The sequence below is a fragment of the Mytilus galloprovincialis genome, chromosome 13, assembly GCF_965363235.1.
Source record: "Mytilus galloprovincialis chromosome 13, xbMytGall1.hap1.1, whole genome shotgun sequence".
Taxonomy (NCBI): Eukaryota; Metazoa; Mollusca; class Bivalvia; order Mytilida; family Mytilidae; genus Mytilus; species Mytilus galloprovincialis.
The window spans coordinates 50,095,909-50,115,129 of NC_134850.1; the positions used below are offsets into that span (position 1 = coordinate 50,095,909).

General features: G+C 31.6%; 1 protein-coding gene across 7 annotated transcripts in view; it reads right to left on the minus strand.

The window, feature by feature from the left end:
* Window positions 1–19,221, minus strand: part of LOC143055847 (anoctamin-7-like) — a 77,361-nt gene that overhangs the window by 48,291 nt on the left and 9,849 nt on the right. For 6 of the 7 annotated variants that reach the window (XM_076228894.1, XM_076228895.1, XM_076228897.1 and 3 more), the window contains exon 3: window positions 7,300–7,393. In XM_076228894.1, the coding sequence (XP_076085009.1) occupies window positions 7,300–7,393 (94 nt within the window). Of the gene's footprint in view, window positions 1–7,299; window positions 7,394–8,860; window positions 9,022–19,221 lie in introns of those variants that run through there. The other variant, XM_076228896.1, reaches the window with a different exon arrangement.

Here is a 19,221-nt window from a genome sequence, read left to right on the forward strand (position 1 = left end):
CAACTACCCTTTTCTAATTATTAAACACTATAATATATTTACCAATGCAAAGATTTTTGTATCAAAGGTATCATTAGTTTCAACTTTTATTAGAAAATAAAATTCATTTTTTTTAAAATCACCCATGGCCAGATTAAGAGCAGGACAGAATTAATAAGATCAACAATGTAAAGTCTACCAGAAACAGGAAATAAGCCAGAAAAATCCCTTGTTTCCAGATTTCTTACTCAAACGCATTAATGCAAGTCAAATGTCTTTTAGACTTAGTCTGTTGGTCATAAAAGTAATGATAGAATGGGCATTTTGTGTTTATAATTACATTTTATATGACTTTAGAGTGTCACAGCACAAATAACATGTCTCCAATGAATTCACTAGACAGTGCAACCTATTTATTTATCAATAAAGTTAACATAATTTAACAAGGATTGATATTTCTACCATTTTTGCAACTTAAGGCTATTAATAATGGCTCTACTGTCAGTGGACAGTGTATCTAGGATTTTCAAAAAGAGTGTGCGAGTGAAAAATAAGAATTCAGAAGAAAAATAAAATGTTTTAGCCTAAACCTAAGGCCTCTGACTAAGGCCCCTCCACATCTAAGGCTGGGAGTATTGTTCTGATATCTTCAGGGAAAGAAAAACAATCAGAGGTTGATTTAGGGGGCAAGGTGTCTGTGCACTCCCTTATAGCGCTTAATATATGTTTAGTGCAAAGACTTTTTACTGGGAAATTAAGACAAGATTGAATACCACGTACACTCTGTGAACATGGTAAAAAAAATTAACATCTCTTGTAATAGCAATAACTGTACTAATTGTCATGATTGTACTGTGCCAGATCAGCATTTTTATCAAAAAGGTCTCTTAAGTGATATTTTGCTAAATGCTTAAATATTTGAAAATTCAAAACTTGTTTATAATCATTTCAACTGTAACTTTTCAGTTTGTTTAGTGATGAATGTATAAAAACTTCAACTTCAATAAAAAAAATAAAAGAGCAATATATATATGTCCTCCTGCGTTGCCTAACTCTTTTATTACCCTATGGTGTAAGTGTTGTATAAAATTTTGGCAAGAGTTGTACCCTTTAGTGCGCTAACATTAAGACAGAAAAGACTGAGTCAAGGATGGAGGCCCAGTTTTTCCACGTCCCCTACATCATGTTAAGCAGGGGACAAAAACCCAACAACAGCAATGGGAACTGAGTGCCTGTGATTGTTATTTCAACAATTATGTCTATTTTTGTTGTGGAAATATCATTTGATACAACACTGAGATTTTCACAATATCCTTAGATCTGTTATACTAAAATAACAATCAATTCTTCTAATTAAGCTGAAAACTGATAATGGAGTCAATTTAATTACTAAATCAGGTATTGGATATTTTTCATTACATACAGAAATTTTCTTCAAAATTGGTTAATATATTGCCAAATGAAATAGACCATATATTGTTCTGAAATCACGCTGTAAAACATTATGCCTTCCAGGAAACAATACCATCATATAGTTTTCCATTGTAACTTACTATTGACCAATAAAATATTTTGTTACTTCTGATGGTTGTTGAACATGACATGAATTCACAATTAATTTTATTGCCCCAGTATCACATACTTGACAGAAAGGAGCAAAATTCTACTACATGCAATATTCTTTCTTAGTAGTATGTCTGACTTTGTCATTTGGAAGTCTTAAAGTACAGTCATTATGATGAAATAGAATATATTCAGTCATAATTCAGTTCCTGTTCTCATTAAAAAAAAATCATAATTCTTGCATTTTGACAAAATGTGCACATGTCAAAATACAGTTGTCAAAAGTGGAACAAGAAACGCTTACACTTCCAGAGCAAATGACATCATCCTTCCTATTTTTCAGTCTGTACGGTTAGCCACTAGTCCGATGCCCCAGACTAGTAAAATTTCTTTCAGGCTAGTAAGTTTTTGCAAAACTTTGTTTGGACCAATAAGAAAAATGTCAGAATATTTGTCTTCAGACTAGTAGTTGAAAAAGTTTTTGGTGCAGACTGATTTTTCACAAGGTAATTTAACGTGCTTCTTCCTATATAAGTGTTTTGTGTGTTTTGGAGTAGACTACTGTTTGCGTTTTTTTTTTTTTGTGGAATACCTTGACAAAAAACTTTAACCTGAAGAGAGAGACAGACGGACAGACAAATGGGATGGCTAGACAGACGGACAGACAAATTGGATGGCCAGACAGACACTCAGACTGAAATACATAAAGCCCCTAGGTGGGAAAGAAAAAACATTAACTAACTAATTTCTGGAACATTATGCATATATCCATAAATTTCCAGATTTCAATTAATGTGCAATTTGCAAGCATTACAAAGTAGAAAATGTGACAAAATATCAAACCAAATACATGTTCTTGTCTCAATGATTCTGTCCAGTGTCTTTATTCTGCTTTGTTCAGTATGATCCTTTTGAAAACCAGTTGTGTGTTCATTTGTCAATGTGTATGGGTAACAAAAGGTCTGGATCATTGAGTATATATATATAAACATAAATAAAAATTTAAATAAATTGGATTTAATTCTAAAGAAATAAAAGTTTATAACACAACAGTGTAAGCATTTTTAAAGCACCATGAAATACAATACAATAAGTATCATAAACATGTATTTGTGAGAAAACAAATAATCAATGTTACTGGACAATATACATAATATATATCAGGTTTGACTTTAAGAGTTTTTCTTAAAACCAGTTAATATGACATCTACAACTTTGAAATTGTGGAGAAAATTGTAAATTGCATATTCAAAAAGATTTTTATTCTATAAGTTTTTTTTATCTGAAATCATGCACAAATGTATTCAAAGCTATGCACATACACTGTATGTGATTTTCAAGGCAAGTGAAGTGGTAAAATATGCAAGCAATTGTAATGCACCAGTGAAAGGGATAGCATCAATATAGGTATTAAAAAAATTATCAGGATAGCTGAAGACACTAAAGTAACACACAATTTAAAATGCTGGCTAGAACTGTAGCTTAAATTTCTGCCAACCTTCCAAACAAATATAAAACATCATTAAATCATTAAAGTTCTGTATTTCATGACAATAACAAATCAACAAAATAATTTCACCTTCTGCAGAATTTCATCATCTGACCTTTTAGCAGATAAATTGAAAGTTATTAAGTGTGACATTTACACAATTTTACTATTTTATTACATGCAATTGGTGTTTTTTCTCTCACAATGTCAAATTACTAACATGAAACTCCTACATCTTGTCTGATTTCATGACTTTTACGGAAAAAAAGCTACAATTTCAATTCATTTTTTGCATTGGATTGACATATGAAATGTCTACTCCTACTCTTAGACTCTCAGACTTTTCTAAAGAACTTTAATGAATGGAATAAGATTTATCCTGTCTGACTTAAAATCAGTAGACTAGTTTAAATTAAGTCATTAAGTGTATAAATCAAAGTACCCAGTGACTTTTTCAATCTGTGGATCAATGGTAGGCAAGAAAATCGAAGATCAGTGTGAAATTATGGAGTAAAACTTGAAGCCGACTGATCATCTTATTTTATTGAAAGTTGTGATGTTATTGCTGAAGCCTAAATAAAACATTAAACCAGTGTTATCAACATATGGACAAATCAACCAAATAAACCAGTAATTTTTTCAAGAACTCCAGTACAAACAGAAATCAAAATCTTACTTGTATCCAAAAAACTTAGTTAAAAGTCAGTGGCGGATCGAACCCCCCCTTTATTTTTTTGGCCTATCAATGCATTTGAATGGAGACATATAGTTGGAACTTCCCTTTATCCTGGATTGGGAACCCAATAAATGAATCCATAGTAACTGAAGTTTGTACTTTGTAAACAGAACTATTTCACAAGCCACTACTCTTTTGGGGAGATATTATTTGTTAATGTAGACTTCCCAGATATGAACTCATACAGTCATAACTTGGGAATGATACTAGTATAGAAAAACAGGGTAGCGTCTAAAATTTAATTCTTAAGAGGTCCAAAAAGGGAGGTAGGGGTAATATAGAATTTTAGTATAAGTTTAAACTCTTAGAAGTTCAGGTCATATAAATATTGAAAATATGCTGCACAGCAAAATATAATTTGACCTTTGAATAAAATAAAGGTGCAAACATATCAACTTTCTGTTCTGGGATGATTATAATTTTTCACTAAACTTCATAGTAAAAGTGCCACAGTAAATTTAGCCCCAAAGGGAGTTCCTATTGCAGTATTGGAAATTACATTGTTTACAGAATTACAACCTATTTCAAGCACTCATAGAAGCACAAGACAGTCTTAATCACAGACAGTTTATACAGTCATCAAACAAATAATACTATATCTGATACCCAAGGGTAAAACAATTGTCAGTTAATTTACAATATAATCAATGTTTGTCTAATATTTATATGTATAATTATGTAATGATGAATAAAGTAATGAATTTTACATGATAATATGCTATATTTGTCTTATAATGAAATGTGATAAGAAAAATTATTCTAATTAGGAGACTAATTTTGAATCAGTCAGTTATATATATGTCAAGATAAACTGCAATTTTTACCATTGGAGTCAAAACAAAATAGACACGGTCAAATCTAACTGTTGTAGCGCAATGATCATCGCACATTAGCCGATAATGTTACTCATTAAAAATAATAACTGTGTTACGTAATGAATTTAATCTGTCAAAGGAGGAGCTATGCTCAAATCTATTATTTTGCCCTTGCAAATGCAAACATGGAGAAATTCTTCAATAGTTTCTTAATGCAGTTTTAAATTTAGTCATAAATGAATATCATGGTAATTTCTGGTCATTGGCTGGAAGGCAAAACAAGTCGACCAGCATTTTAATAAAATAAAAGCCTCATAAAGTGTTGACAAATTGGTACTTTATGTTAATTTTGTATTATATATATTAATCTAAATCTGAAAGTCAAAAATATTCTATGTAGGGAATAGTTTCTGCTCCCTTTTTAATCTGCATCTCTGCAGCATTTACATTATAGTTGCTTCCTCTGTTTATCATTGTTATCTAATCTTTCAAAGTTTTTGTATTATCTTATACAATGCTGTAGATACAGAAATATACCTCATTTTCAACTTCCATGGGTTTTCTCTTTAGATTTGTATCACATTTTGATATGCTAAGAACTTTTATAGCTTATACTACACACATCAATATTCTCATTGTTGAACGCTGCATGTTGATCTTGATTTATATCCTCATTACCTTTGACCTCTGGTGAAAAGTTGTCTCTATGCAATCATACCTCATGTATCTCCGTATTCATATATTTTGTCTCTATGCAATCATACCACATCTCTGTTCTGTATTCATATATTTTGTCTCTATGCAATCATACCACATCTCCGTATTCATATATTTTGTCTCTATGCAATCATACCACATCTCCGTATTCATATATTTTGTCTCTATGCAATCATACCACATCTCCGTATTCATATATTTTGTCTCTATGCAATCATACCACATCTCCGTATTCATATATTTTGTCTCTATGCAATCATACCACATCTCCATATTCATATATTTTGTCTCTATGCAATAATACCACATCTCCGTTTTCATATATTTTGTCTCTATGCAATCATACCACATCTCTGTATTCATATATTTTGTCTCTATGCAATCATACCACATCTCTGTATTCATATATTTTGTCTCTATGCAATCATACCACATCTCAGTATTCATATATTTTGTCTCTATGCAATCATACCACATCTCTGTATTCATATATTTTACACCAAGTTCTGATTCATTCAGTGCTTATTTAATACTATCGCATCCTAAGCCTCCAATGGGGGGTCTTATTGGGGAGTTCTGATCCTGGATCCTGCTTACTGTTATGTCAGATTCCCGTATCCCGCTTATACATGTACGTAAGCAATTCTCATTTTTTTTTTTTTGTAATTTTCCGTGTCCTGCTAGACTTCATTTCCCATTTTCATGGCACAATAGTTTGACTTTCACATATCACGCTTCAAAAAATCACCAATCCCGTGTTACGCTTAGACCCACATGAGTTCCACTCCAATGTTACCATTGCATCATGAAGCAGCACCCTCTAACACTAGACAAGAAGGGAAATCTTGCAAAGTAAAAGACACCAATTGGCACTGCTCAAATTTGACCTTTGCATCTGGTTAGCTAATGGCTCAGAGCCTCTTTTTTTTTTTTTTTTTGACACAGTATGTGTTATCATAAATATTGAAAACAGGCAATAAGAACTAACAAATAGTACAAATTTAACCACAATACATTCTTCAACAATGAAAATTAGGTTTCTACTTCTGCATCCACTTCATTTCAACTTCATTTGAACAATGGTAGTTAGTTTTCTCATTGGCAATCATACCAAATTTAATTATTTTTATACATGTATAGCAAATTTCCTTATTTTTTATATAAAAAACACTCTAACGGTCCTCACTTAAATACACATAATCATTGGTATATCAGTGACCCACACAATTAAACCCTAACAAAAAGTGACACAATTGAATGTTTAAATCACTAGTAAAGCATAAATATCTAACTTATCTTAAATGTGATATATCAATACAACAATTTCAAATAAATACAATTTAAACCCTTTACAAAAGATGTGAATACATCCATAAAATTTAATATATACATATAAATATAAACATATTTTAATGGTATGTCATTTTGTATATATCATTTCTTAAATCAAAATTTATGAGTTGAAAAAATGAGAAACTTCTGTATTTGTTGCTATAAATTTAAAGAAACTATTTACTAAGAGTAACTTATGTGATGTGCATCTTTTCGAGGTAATTCTTTAAGTAATCTGAACTAACGACTAAGCATCCCTTTCAAAAAGGTCAATCCAGCAAAACCTTTGAATTGCAATAGAAAATATTACAATTTGACTTTCAGTTAATCTAGTCCTGTTGATGAATTAGTAAACATGATTTTATACTTTCTCAATTCCTGTGACTTTTTAACATCAAACATAAAGTTTCCTCACTTTGATCTTACAAATGAAGTTAATTGCACACATGGAAGACAGACAAAAATGAAAAGGAAGGGACATAATTTAGTTTAATATTAAAAAATAAGAATTTCTCCACAAAAAAGTGAATTAAAATTGAGAATGGAAATGGGGAATGTTTCAGAGACAACAATGGTTGACCAAAGAGTAAAACAAAGAGCTGAAGGCCACCAATTGGTCTTCAATGCAGCGAGAAAATCCTGCACCAGATATTTATAGTTATATATACCTATTCTTCTCTCACCATCCCTGAAGAAACATGTGTCTTCTAGTGGCACTGGTGTCTTAGCTTTTGCAGACATCTCAATCCCTCCTTCTGAGCTCTAAAATATATAAAAAATAATATCGTAAAAATAATTTTAAAAACAGCAAACAGAAAGCATCAAGAAATTAATTGAAAATAAAATACAGGGTGTAAATAGATTAGGGTAGGAATTATTCCTTATGAAAACTGAGGTCAAAAGTTGATGAAAAATAACATTTTTAAACATTGTTAAAGTCTGGTTCGGTTTGTCAAAATCTTAATGGTCTAATCATTTCTGATTTATTTTAAGAAAACTGTGAATACCTAGCAGTATCCACTTGTTTTTTACCCTACCACACAATCACCATTCAGGTGTTGGTTCACTTGATGGAATTTCATTTAGAGTAAATGTATAAGTATACTCATAGTCTGATTTGTACTTAAATTGTTTAATAAACAGCTGTGTCATGAGCGCATGATCATACGCCCGACGTCTTGTGTGGAAGTTTTATGCAATAATCATAAATAGTTTCTGAGAAAGTTTTAAGCAATAACCATTTATTTTTTTTGAGACACGGCGGGACATGTGAAACCCCCACACCCTGTTTTTTATTTACAAAAAACTAAATATCACTAAAATAAAATTTTTAATCAAACCAAAAAGTATAAAGATCTTAAGATTAATATAACAAAGAAGTGTGTACAGTTTCAAGCAATAATCATAAATTGTTTTTGAGATACCGCGACATGTAAAAAAAAAACCTCCCCTTTTTTACAAAATACTCAATAACTCAAAAATAAAATTTTGAGTCATCACTAAAAAGTATACAGATCTTCAGATTAATATAACAAAGAAGTGTGTAAAGTTTTAAGCAATAATCATAAATCATTTTTTGAGATACGGCGCGACATGTAAAAAAACCCTACCCCTTTTTTACAAAATACTCAATAACTCAAAAATGAAATTTTGAATCATCACCAAAAAGTATACAGATATTAAGATTAATATAACTAAGAAGTGTGTAAAGTTTTAAGCAATAATCAAGAATCGTTTTGGAGATACGGTGCGACATGTGAAAAATATTCACACCACTGTTTTAGTTACAAAGTGCCATAACTCAAAAAGTTTAAATCTTATTTCACCAAAAAGTATACAGATCATTTGACCATCATAAGAAACAACTATATTAAGTTTCATGAAATTTAGGTAAGTCGTTCTCAAGTTACGGTGCGACATGTTTACGTGGGACAGACAGACGGACACCAGACATTTGTATACCATAATACGTCCCGTCAAAATTTTGACGGGCGTATAAAAACCACATAGCAAGTATACAGGTCCTAGAACCGGGACCTACTAGAACCTGGACTAATTTCAAATTTATGGAACCTTTCAAAAGGTTTACTTCTGAAAGATTAGCACAAGAACTCCAAATCTGATGACCTGCTTAATTAATGCACACTGACTGGCTTATTTCAAAGAATTATTCATGTCAAAACTTTCATATTAATGATTAATAATAAAGGTATTCTAAATTGCACCTACCAGCAGTTTGGTCTTCATCTTTATTTTTTAGAACCAGATAAATTTCAAGTCCATTATTGTACTACATTATAATTGGTTAACATAACAAATATCAATACACAGTTTACATAGTATAAATTCCCACAGTACGTAATTTTCTCTAACTATCTCTATACTGTCATTTTAAAAGCCTATTGTTCCGAGACCTTGCAAGCATGACTCCAAGTTTTCAACTGAATCCATATTTAAATAATAAATAAACAAATGAACACTTGATTGAGTTTATAAGTTTAAATCTCTTATCTCTATAAAGAATGAATTTCAAATGCACTTTTATGTACATGTAAATAAAAAAAAAAATAGATTATAATTAATAACATTGATCTCTGTTGAATTTATTTGTTTAAAAAATCAAGACTGAAAATTGAATCCTTAATCTATAGTAGTGTACTTTCAATCATAGAAATAAGGAGCCTGTAAATCAGTGGTCTTTTGTTCCTGATAATATCATATTTGGTTTTTGTTTTGTACTGTTACAAATCAAGACTTATGTTGTCTCATTTAAAATTTTTACACTTAGTTAAAGCAAGGCTTTTATAGCTCTCTATGTGGTGTGGATTTTGTTCGTCATTGAAACACTGTATAGTGACCTATAGTTGCTACTATCATCAACCTAATGCTGGAAGTCGTCCTTTAATGCAAACAACATCTGCATGACAGGCAGAAACAAGAATGTGTCCATAGTACACGAATGCCCCACTCGCACTATCATTTTCTATGTTCAGTGGACGGTGAAATTGGGGTCAAAACTTTAATTTGGAATTAAAATTAGAAAGATCATATCATGGGGAACATGTGTACTAAGTTTCAAGTTGATTGGACTTCAACTTCTTCAAAAACTACCTTGACCAAAAACTTTAACCTGAACTTCGCACTATCATTTTCTATGTTCAGTGGACCATGAAATTGGGGTCAAAACTATAATTTGGCATTAAAATTAGAAAGATCATATCATGGGGAACAAGTGTACTAAGTTTCAAGTTGATTGGACTTCAACTTCTTCAAAAACTACCTTGACCAAAAACTTTAACCTGAAGCGGACAGACGAACGGAGGCACAGACCAGAAAACATAATGCCCCTCTACTATTGTAGGTGGGGCATAAAAATACCCAGAAAATTCTTATATTGTATAAAAAGTTATGATAAATGCACTTTCTTTTTACAATGTAAATGCACGATTTTTACTTTGGGGGCAAAATCATCCATGGACTTTTTATATAATTATATAAGAAGATGGTTCAATGCCATTAAATGTTTTAATGCATTTTGCTCAGTACAGTGATACTTAACAGAGGATTTCTGGTAGACTGAACGGTATGGTCAAAATACAGTGTATCTAAATATGAACACCTACACAATCATTGAAGTGTAAACTTGAATTCACCATTATATATACAGGGCTTATAAGAGATACCTTATTTCTAACTATTTCTGTCTTTTTAATGTGTTAGAAATAAGGTATCTATGATGTCATTTAAAAGGATGATCTGATAAATGTTATAATGATTATTACAGAGATACATCCTCCAGCTATTTATACATTTAATTCAGTTTTATTTAACAATTGAGGTTGTATGACATTGTTTGTGTTAGTATTTCAAATAAAAATATTTTCACCAGCAGCTGTAGTAAGCTATTAGTGGATTATACTCATTACTAAACAAACTGTAGGGCATATGATACATTTACAAAGGCAGTTATGTTGTTGATAAAATAAAAAGTTATGTCTAGCTTGCCAAGATGCATTTTTCAACTCTAGTTCCATAGCATTAGCTTGATAACAAGTTCATGAACCCCCTTTTTTTCAAAATGACATTTATATATAATGGCTTGATTATGTATTGAAGACTTGCAATAACTTTTTCGAACAAAATTACAATCATATAACTTTTTGTTTATTTTCTACTTGTTTGTTGGTACAGCCTTTGGTAGTACATCATATCAGTAGCTTCTTATCTAATAGCCCTGTGAACTTTCTGAACCCAGGGATACCAGCAACATAGTTAAGTCCTGTGATCTGTGGACTATTGAGCGTACCTATGGGTACCATTCATTTAGCAGTTCAATTTAATGCTTCAATGCTGGCAGCGCATGATTAAAAGATTTTTCTTTTACATCTTACATCAAACACACATATGGTATTGTTAAATTTCATCTAAAAACTAATATCCACTTAAACTTATAATTTTTGCTACCAATGTAATCAGCTAAAGAAATAAGATTAGTTTTAATACCATCATAGATCCTTTCTACATCCCTATAAGCCTTTGAAGGAATAATATTTACTTTTCTTTTCCAATTACCAATCATCAAATATTAAACAAGAGTTTCATCAATCTGAAATATCGCCTAGACTAATACTCTGGGTTCTAGTTTGTACAATAAATGATAAATGAAGCTTCACGTTTAATCAATATAAAATACAATGGTTTCAATTCTGACAACAATATTGCTTAAAATTCTTTCTATTGATATGTTGTACTTTTATTTCTGCAAATATACAAAGCAATTATAATCCTTCATATTGGATATCCTAGTTACTGTAAGTGTAATTAGAACTCCATAATATTGTAAAACCTTTCAGGATGAACAGGATCTAGTTTTGTATTCAAAATAGATTCTAACCTACAAGGATTTGACCTTATTTGGCAAGGCTTAAACAAACAACTTTTATTTTCAGGGAATTTTGTATATAACAAGAAGTAATTGTAACAGGATGCTGTTACGAAGTCTCCCAAACAAAGCTCCCATAACTCGCCATTCATATGGTCCCATGTTCATTTGATTTGATTTTTTGTCCCATACAAGAATACATGTATATATGGCTTACTGGTGGGAATCTCCACCATTTACAAGTATTCAAACAGGAGGGGGTGGTGGTGACCCCCAGGGACTTTACCTACATTTCATTTGATTTGTTTTATTGTCCCATACAAGAATATATATGGTTTAGGGGTGGGGATGTTGACCATTAACAAGTTTTCATACAAGCGTAGGGTGGGGTGACCCCCTAGGGACTTCCCTTTTATTTCATTTTATTTGTTTTATTGTCCCCTACAAGAATATATATGGTTTAGGGGTGGGGATGTTGACCGTTTACAAGTTTTCAAACAAGAGGGGGTGGGATGGCCCCCTCAGGACTTCCCTTTTATCTCATTTCATTTGTTTTATTGTCCCCTACAAGAATATATATGGTTTAGAGGTGGGGATCTGGACCGTTTACAAGATAATAGTACATTCTCAAATTGAACGGGGTGGGGGTGACCCCCAGGAACTTCCATTTAATTTCATTTGATTAGTTTTATTGTCCCTTACAAGAATATATATAGTTTAGGGGTGGGGATGTTGACCGTTTACAAGTTTTCAAACAAGAGGGGGTGGGGTGACCCCTAGGGACTTTCCTTTTATTTCATTTCATTTGTTTTATTGTCCCCTACAAGAATATATATGGTTTAGGGGTGGGGATCTGGACCGTTTACAAGATAATAGCACATTCTAAAATTGAACGGGGTGGGGATGACCCCCGGGGACTTCCATTTAATTTCATTTGATTTGTTTTATCGTCCCATTCAAGAATATATATGGTTTAGGGGTGGGGATCTGGACCGTTTACAAGATAATAGTACATTCTCAAATTGAACGGGGTGGGGATGACCCCCAGGGACTCACCCTATATTTCATGTGATTTGTTTTATTGTCCTATGATCATTTCTGAAGATTGCGTGTGTTTATCACTTACAGTTTTCAAGTTATATTCATTTGAAAAATTTATAAAAAAAAATCCCATAGGGTTCTATAGTAAACCCCTCCCTTCTTTCTGCCCCCCAAAATACCCCTTAATAGACCCAAATGCACAAACGAAAGATTGATGGCTCACCTAGACATATTAGTCTAACATTCTATGAACCCCTAAGTAAATCTGACAAGCAGTTTTGGAGAAACGCTGCGGACAAGTTCATTTTTTAAAAGTGGCGGAAGAAAAAGAAGAAGAAAAAAGAAGAAGAAGAAGAAGAAGAAGAAGAAGAAGAAGAAGAAGAAGAAGAAGAAGAAGAAGAAGAAGAAGAAGAAGAAGAAGAAGAAGAAGAAGAAGAAGAAGAAGAAGAAGAAGAAGAAGAAGAAGAAGAAGAAGAAGAAGAAGAAGAAGAAGAAGAAGAAGAAGAAGAAGAATAATAAAAATAATAAGAACTGAGCAAAAACAATAAGTCGAAGAAGAAGAAGAAGAAGAAGAAGAATAAAAATAATAAGAACTGAGAAAAAACAATAAGTCTCCAAACTTTGTTTGGGAGACTTAATTAAATAAAAATTTGTAAAACATTCAAATTTATAAGGATTATGCTATGCAACATTGATGATTTCTAATCATTTTACATGAAATATTTGGCACTGGACAAATAAAAAGCTTCTGATAGTTTTCAAACGATAGGTCTTTCCAGACACTGATCCATTCCCTGTTGGTCCCTTTCTATCAATACCTTCAAAAGTTTCAACTTTGCAACCATACTTCCCCCTACAGTAAAATAAAAAAAACATGCAGAATCATTGAAGCAACAATGGGGATCGCTAGTTGGCATCATTTCAAGTCAGAACTACACCATATCTGATAGTCTTCTGCCTCTGGATTTGATGTCTGAGCACACTTTTCAAATCAGAATTAGAGGAACTTCTTTTGATAGAAATTGTCGGTAATTTTACAATTATTACATTTTTTTTTCATGTGGTGTGCGCTTCAATCAGTGCCTGTACATATTTGACAAATATGACAAAGTTGGAACTGAGCTCAAGACACTTAAAAAAGATATTTAAAAACTTTTTTTCTCAATTTAGACAGAAGAATCTTGTCTATCTAGATTAGGCAAGGTTATAATATAAATAGATAAAAAAATCTACAATAACAATCTGACACAAAACTATTGAAAGGTTTTACAGAGAGAAATATTGATACATCAGATAAACTGCGACATTATAACTTTTATAGAGAGAAATATTGATACATCAGTACACAGTGACAGTCCAGTAATGATAATGGTTATTGACTTATCTAAAGAAAGAATTACAACATCTGCTACCTCAAATCAAGTCTTTGACCATCAAATCAATAAGAAATTTTGTTTATAAAAACACAGTTATCTAGTGTATCAATTTGTTTATATAAATGTATGACATAATGAGAAACTGATCAATTATTATATTTCCCCTGAAACATTTTCCATTTAAATCTAAGTCTATTTAAGTATTTAAAAAAAAGATCGACAAGAGATTTATTTTTATGTTGTAAATCATTAAAGTAATATTTAACATTCTAGGGGACACCTAGAAGTCTTAATACATCATCTTGTAGTCTAGATCCCTCCTAATCCCTCAATGCCTAATACACCATCATCATATTAACAATGACCAGGAGCTAATATTCACTAATAGCATTGTTAATCTTCACACTAGCTTATAAGAATTCTATCTATAATATATACCGTTCTCTATGACCAAAAGAGTGATGAATTTTTCAGAAGCATGAACATTGTCTACTGAATCTATTTAGGACTTTTTACTTTTACTTATAGATATGAATAAAAAGAAGTGTAAGGTATACATCAACAAGAATCTTGCGCTATTTGCAAATTTAACGCCATTCATAATTTCTAGGAAAAACAAGAATGTGTCCATAGTACACGGATGCCCCACTCGCACTATCATTTTACATGTTCACTGGACCGTGAAATTGGGGTCAATACTTTTATTTGGCATTAAAATTAGAAAGATCATATCATAGTTAACATGTGTACTAAGTTTCAAGTTGATTGGACTTCAACTTCATCAAAAACTACCTTGACCAAAAACTTTAACTGAGCTTCACACTATCTTCTTCTTTGTTCAGTGGACCATGAAATTGGGGTCAATACTTTAATTTGACATTAAAATTAGAAAGATCATATCATAGGGAACATGTGTACTAAGTTTCAAATTGGTTGGACTTCAACTTCATCAAAAACAACCTCGACCAAAAACTTTAACCTGAAGCGGGACAAACGAACGGACGAACAAACGGACGAACGGAGGCACAGACCAGAAAACATAATGCCCCTCTACTATCGTAGGTGGTGCATAAAAAACAACAGAAGTACATATTATACAGGTTATTTTCGCGGTTGTTAAATTTCGAGATTTAACATGAATAACAATGAATAAGGTTTACGAAATATTTTGGCACTTATTAATTTGGCAGATTCAAATCTTTCATCAATACCTTTGCATGTACATTTTTAAATTGGCGGAATTTATTTTGGCGATTTTGTTCTATCTGCGAAAATAAGCAAAAATTTACACTCTGTGGCTGTGAAAATAACCCGTTATACGATATGTTATTGTCATTACAATTTGAAAAGTACACACAGTTTTCTTCACTGTCCACCAAATATGAAATCAATAAGTTCCGCAGTATTCAAGTAATGGGTGACAAAGATTGTTTATAAGTTCGATCAACCAATCGAACAGCTGGAAAGTAAATGACAGCAAACAGGAAGTACGTGTTTGACAGATCCAAGAAGTTCTTACACAAGGCCTAAATTAATATATTGTTTGATTCCCCAATCCTGACCCTGCCATGAAGCCAGGTGTGGATAGGTAGGTAGGGAAATAATTCTATTTTTCTAAAAAGCTTGAACATTATCAGTTTTATAATGGGCAAGCCTGAAAATCCAAAATGAATAAAATAATATTTGACTTAGTTTTGACAATTAAATTTTATGAGTAGCACCATTTTTGCAGAGTCTGTCGGGATTGGGGAAAAACAATATTTTAGGCCCAACAGAACTACATCATTGTCAAGCTGATGGCCAAATGTGTATAGTCATTTTGTTGCCTAGTGTCTGAGAAAGGTGTGATGAAAACATTTGTTTGGACAAATTAACAGACCATCCCCTACAGACAAACATGGAGTAGGAGTGTTAATGGGAGTATAATTAGACAATTATAACTATAAACAAAACAATCATCCAGAAAATACATCTCCATAACAACACACAAACAGTCTTCATTGCAGTTGTAGACAATTTCCTGTGAATTCAGCTATAAATCACCCCTAAGTCTCAGACTTATGTTGTGAATAAAATATAAGCATACACATGTACATACGATATCAATCCCTATGGTCAGGCCTTTTGGTTATTCAAGCATGATTTTAGTACTGGGACTCAGAAATCAACAAATCAAATTATCCGATATGATGTTTCAATCGCACATTTTGTCATTTGAAAGTTGCACCTCGGAGACAATAAATTAACTGTACTATTTCACAAATATCCAGTCAGTAAGTGTTTTACATGTATTATATAGAAAAAGACAACAGACAATAAATGGCTTTGGAAATACCCCATCTTTATATAAAAAACAGAAACCCAACCATATTGTTTAACGTTTACTTCATAAATGTTCGGAAATATTAAGGCTTAAAATTGTCCTGCACTGATGTCAAGCCTAGATAAAATAGGTAAACTCACTGTGACCTCTCAATTCCATATTATAGTACGGTACTCAGACTCAGAAATCAACCTCTAAATTATCGGATAAGGTGTTTTGAACAAGCATTTTCTACTGTGAATACCAATTAAAGTTTTATGACTGAGCTAGGCCCTGGATTTCATATTATCTCACAAAATATTTACAGTTCTCTTCCTGATAGAATATTGATCTAGCAATTTTGTTTACATTGCAGTGCAACTCAATATAAATCAAAATCAACACTTGTATCAAACCCTTCAAACAAAAATTTTAATTTTAATCAGCAATTGTTTATTATCAATAAATGACATTTAGTTTAGGGCTGTACAATATTTCTATTATACATCTGTTATCACATGATATTTTATCGCACCACTGGTAAATTATTACGTTGTGATTGGTTTAACACTGTCACGTGGTGACCCCCTATGAGACTGTAGGGGGTTAGTAAATTGCATAGGGGGTTCATGACGCGTTAATGGTGACGCCATCTATTAATGTTGTTGTGTTTCATTGTTTTTTTTTTCAACAAAACGCAACAGAAAAAGTGCAGCATGCGATAAATTTGTTATATGGTTAACTACTGACCCCTACGGATCCATAGAGGGTGAATAAAATCCACAGTGGATTCGACCTTTGGCCTCACCCCCTATGGATTTTACTACCCCTCTATGGATCTGTAGGGGGTCAGTAGCGAACCATATAACTTATAATATACCAATTAATTTCATTAGATCCACATTCAATATAAAAACATGTAGTTAGCACTCAATGACAAAAACAATCATCAATTATTCAATTACATCACCAATTAAATCGCACACTGTAGCCCTGATGTAATTCAGTGAATTCTGCAATTACAGAGAAAATTAACTCCTAAATAAGGATTGTATCATTCGTATGATTTAATTACCCATAATTCTTTTAGAACAATTTTCTGCCAAAGGATAAAAAAAGTAATTCTCTTTAATACAGATATCTGATGGAATTGATCTTTGCAAATTATACAATATAACCAGTAGCATTGTAAACTGCTTATCAAAAATTGTAGAATGTGACTTTAGGTTAATTAGTACATATTGCAGGTCTTTGTGACCATCCAGTGGCTTCATCAAGGCTGTTGAATCTACATTTATTTTTTATACAACAAAAAAACAAAAAAAAACAAAAATGCATTGCAAAAGTTTAAAATTTGGAGACATATAAAACAATTTTCCAGGAATTATCCAAGGCTTTAGTCTGCTTTAATGGCAAGCCTTAGATAGAAAGTTCATTACAAATTCAACAATTAAATTCGTGGTTAAACTGTAACCGGGAAATCCATGAAAATAGGTACCCAATGAATAGTTAGGAATCCTCAGTATTGGCCTATTCATCCACTGTACATTTATGAACTTTTATTATTGTTATTATTATTTTTTAGGTATGCAATTTTATAATGGGACGAATACTCAGCTGTGATGTGGACAATTTGAATCTAGTTGTGGCTTGCGTTATTTTAAAACAAAAATTATAGACATTGTCATTGCTTTTATCCTTAAATCTTCATTTTTGATCCCATGAATGTCTGTCAATTTTATGAAGTTCATTAAGTATAACCTTTGCATTTCAGAAAAGTCATTATGAGAGACTTAAAAAAAAAAAGTGGTATTTTTATTCCTTTCATATTTCTATTCATGTTAAACCCTATGCATTCATTCAGTTACTAACATGCTAGTTTATAATAGTACTCATTTATATACATATAGACATGAATGCTACCTAAATATTATAATAAACACTTAATTATTAGATGACCGTGCAGACTGTCAAAATATAGGTTCATATTCTTCTATTACAATATTACAAAATACTTCTACACGATTTTTCACAAAACATTGTGACGTCACACATTCAATTTGACGAGGTATATTTAAACTTAATAATAGTTCTCTAAACTGAGCTTTCATGATGTAAATACTTTACAAAAATATTATGTTTTTCAAATATTGAACATTTCACTGTCTACAACAATACTGACTTTAAATATTAAGTTCTTATGAACAAACTGTTTAAAATATGATTTAAACAACAAACAAATTGCTAAAAGTTATTATTTTCTGTAAATATAGCGGACAGATGAAAAAAGTATGCTCTAAAATTAAATACCATTCTAAATTTAAATCTTTGAAGTCGTGTCACACTGCAAAAAAAAATTATATATGCACATCACAAGTAGATAAAGATCATTCTTTTATTATGTGGATACAAATGTTTGTTAATTGAGGCAAAGTTATATTTCAGTAGACATTTGATTTTGTGGTATTGTCAAAGTCTGCATACAAGCCTATTATATACAATTTATACTTCATTGAACATTTCAATTGACAGCTTTTAGAATTAAATGCCAAATCCATCAGTTTGAATTTAACTATTGTCGAGAAATACCTAATTCAATACTGGTGAAGTTGACCCCCACTATAATATAAAAAAAAAATAAAAAAAAAATTATTTTCTGCTTCTCTGCAAAGCAGACAGCTTTCAATTGAATGCCAAATCCATCAGTTTTTATGGTAAAACTTTTGTTGAGACTCAATCCTTTGAGGAGAAAGACCCCCATTATATTAAAGACTTCAAAAAAGTATTATTTGCTGCTTTGCTGCAATGCAGACAGTTTTCAGAATTAAATACCAAACCCATCAGTTTTTTTAAAGAAGACTGTCATATCAAATATTATTTGTCTCCTTCACTACATTGGAAGTAATAACCATTTTCAAGCCATAATGCAGTATATTTCTAGCTTTAGAATCAATAAGAACAGCTAATAGGCTCGTTATAACACTTCAGC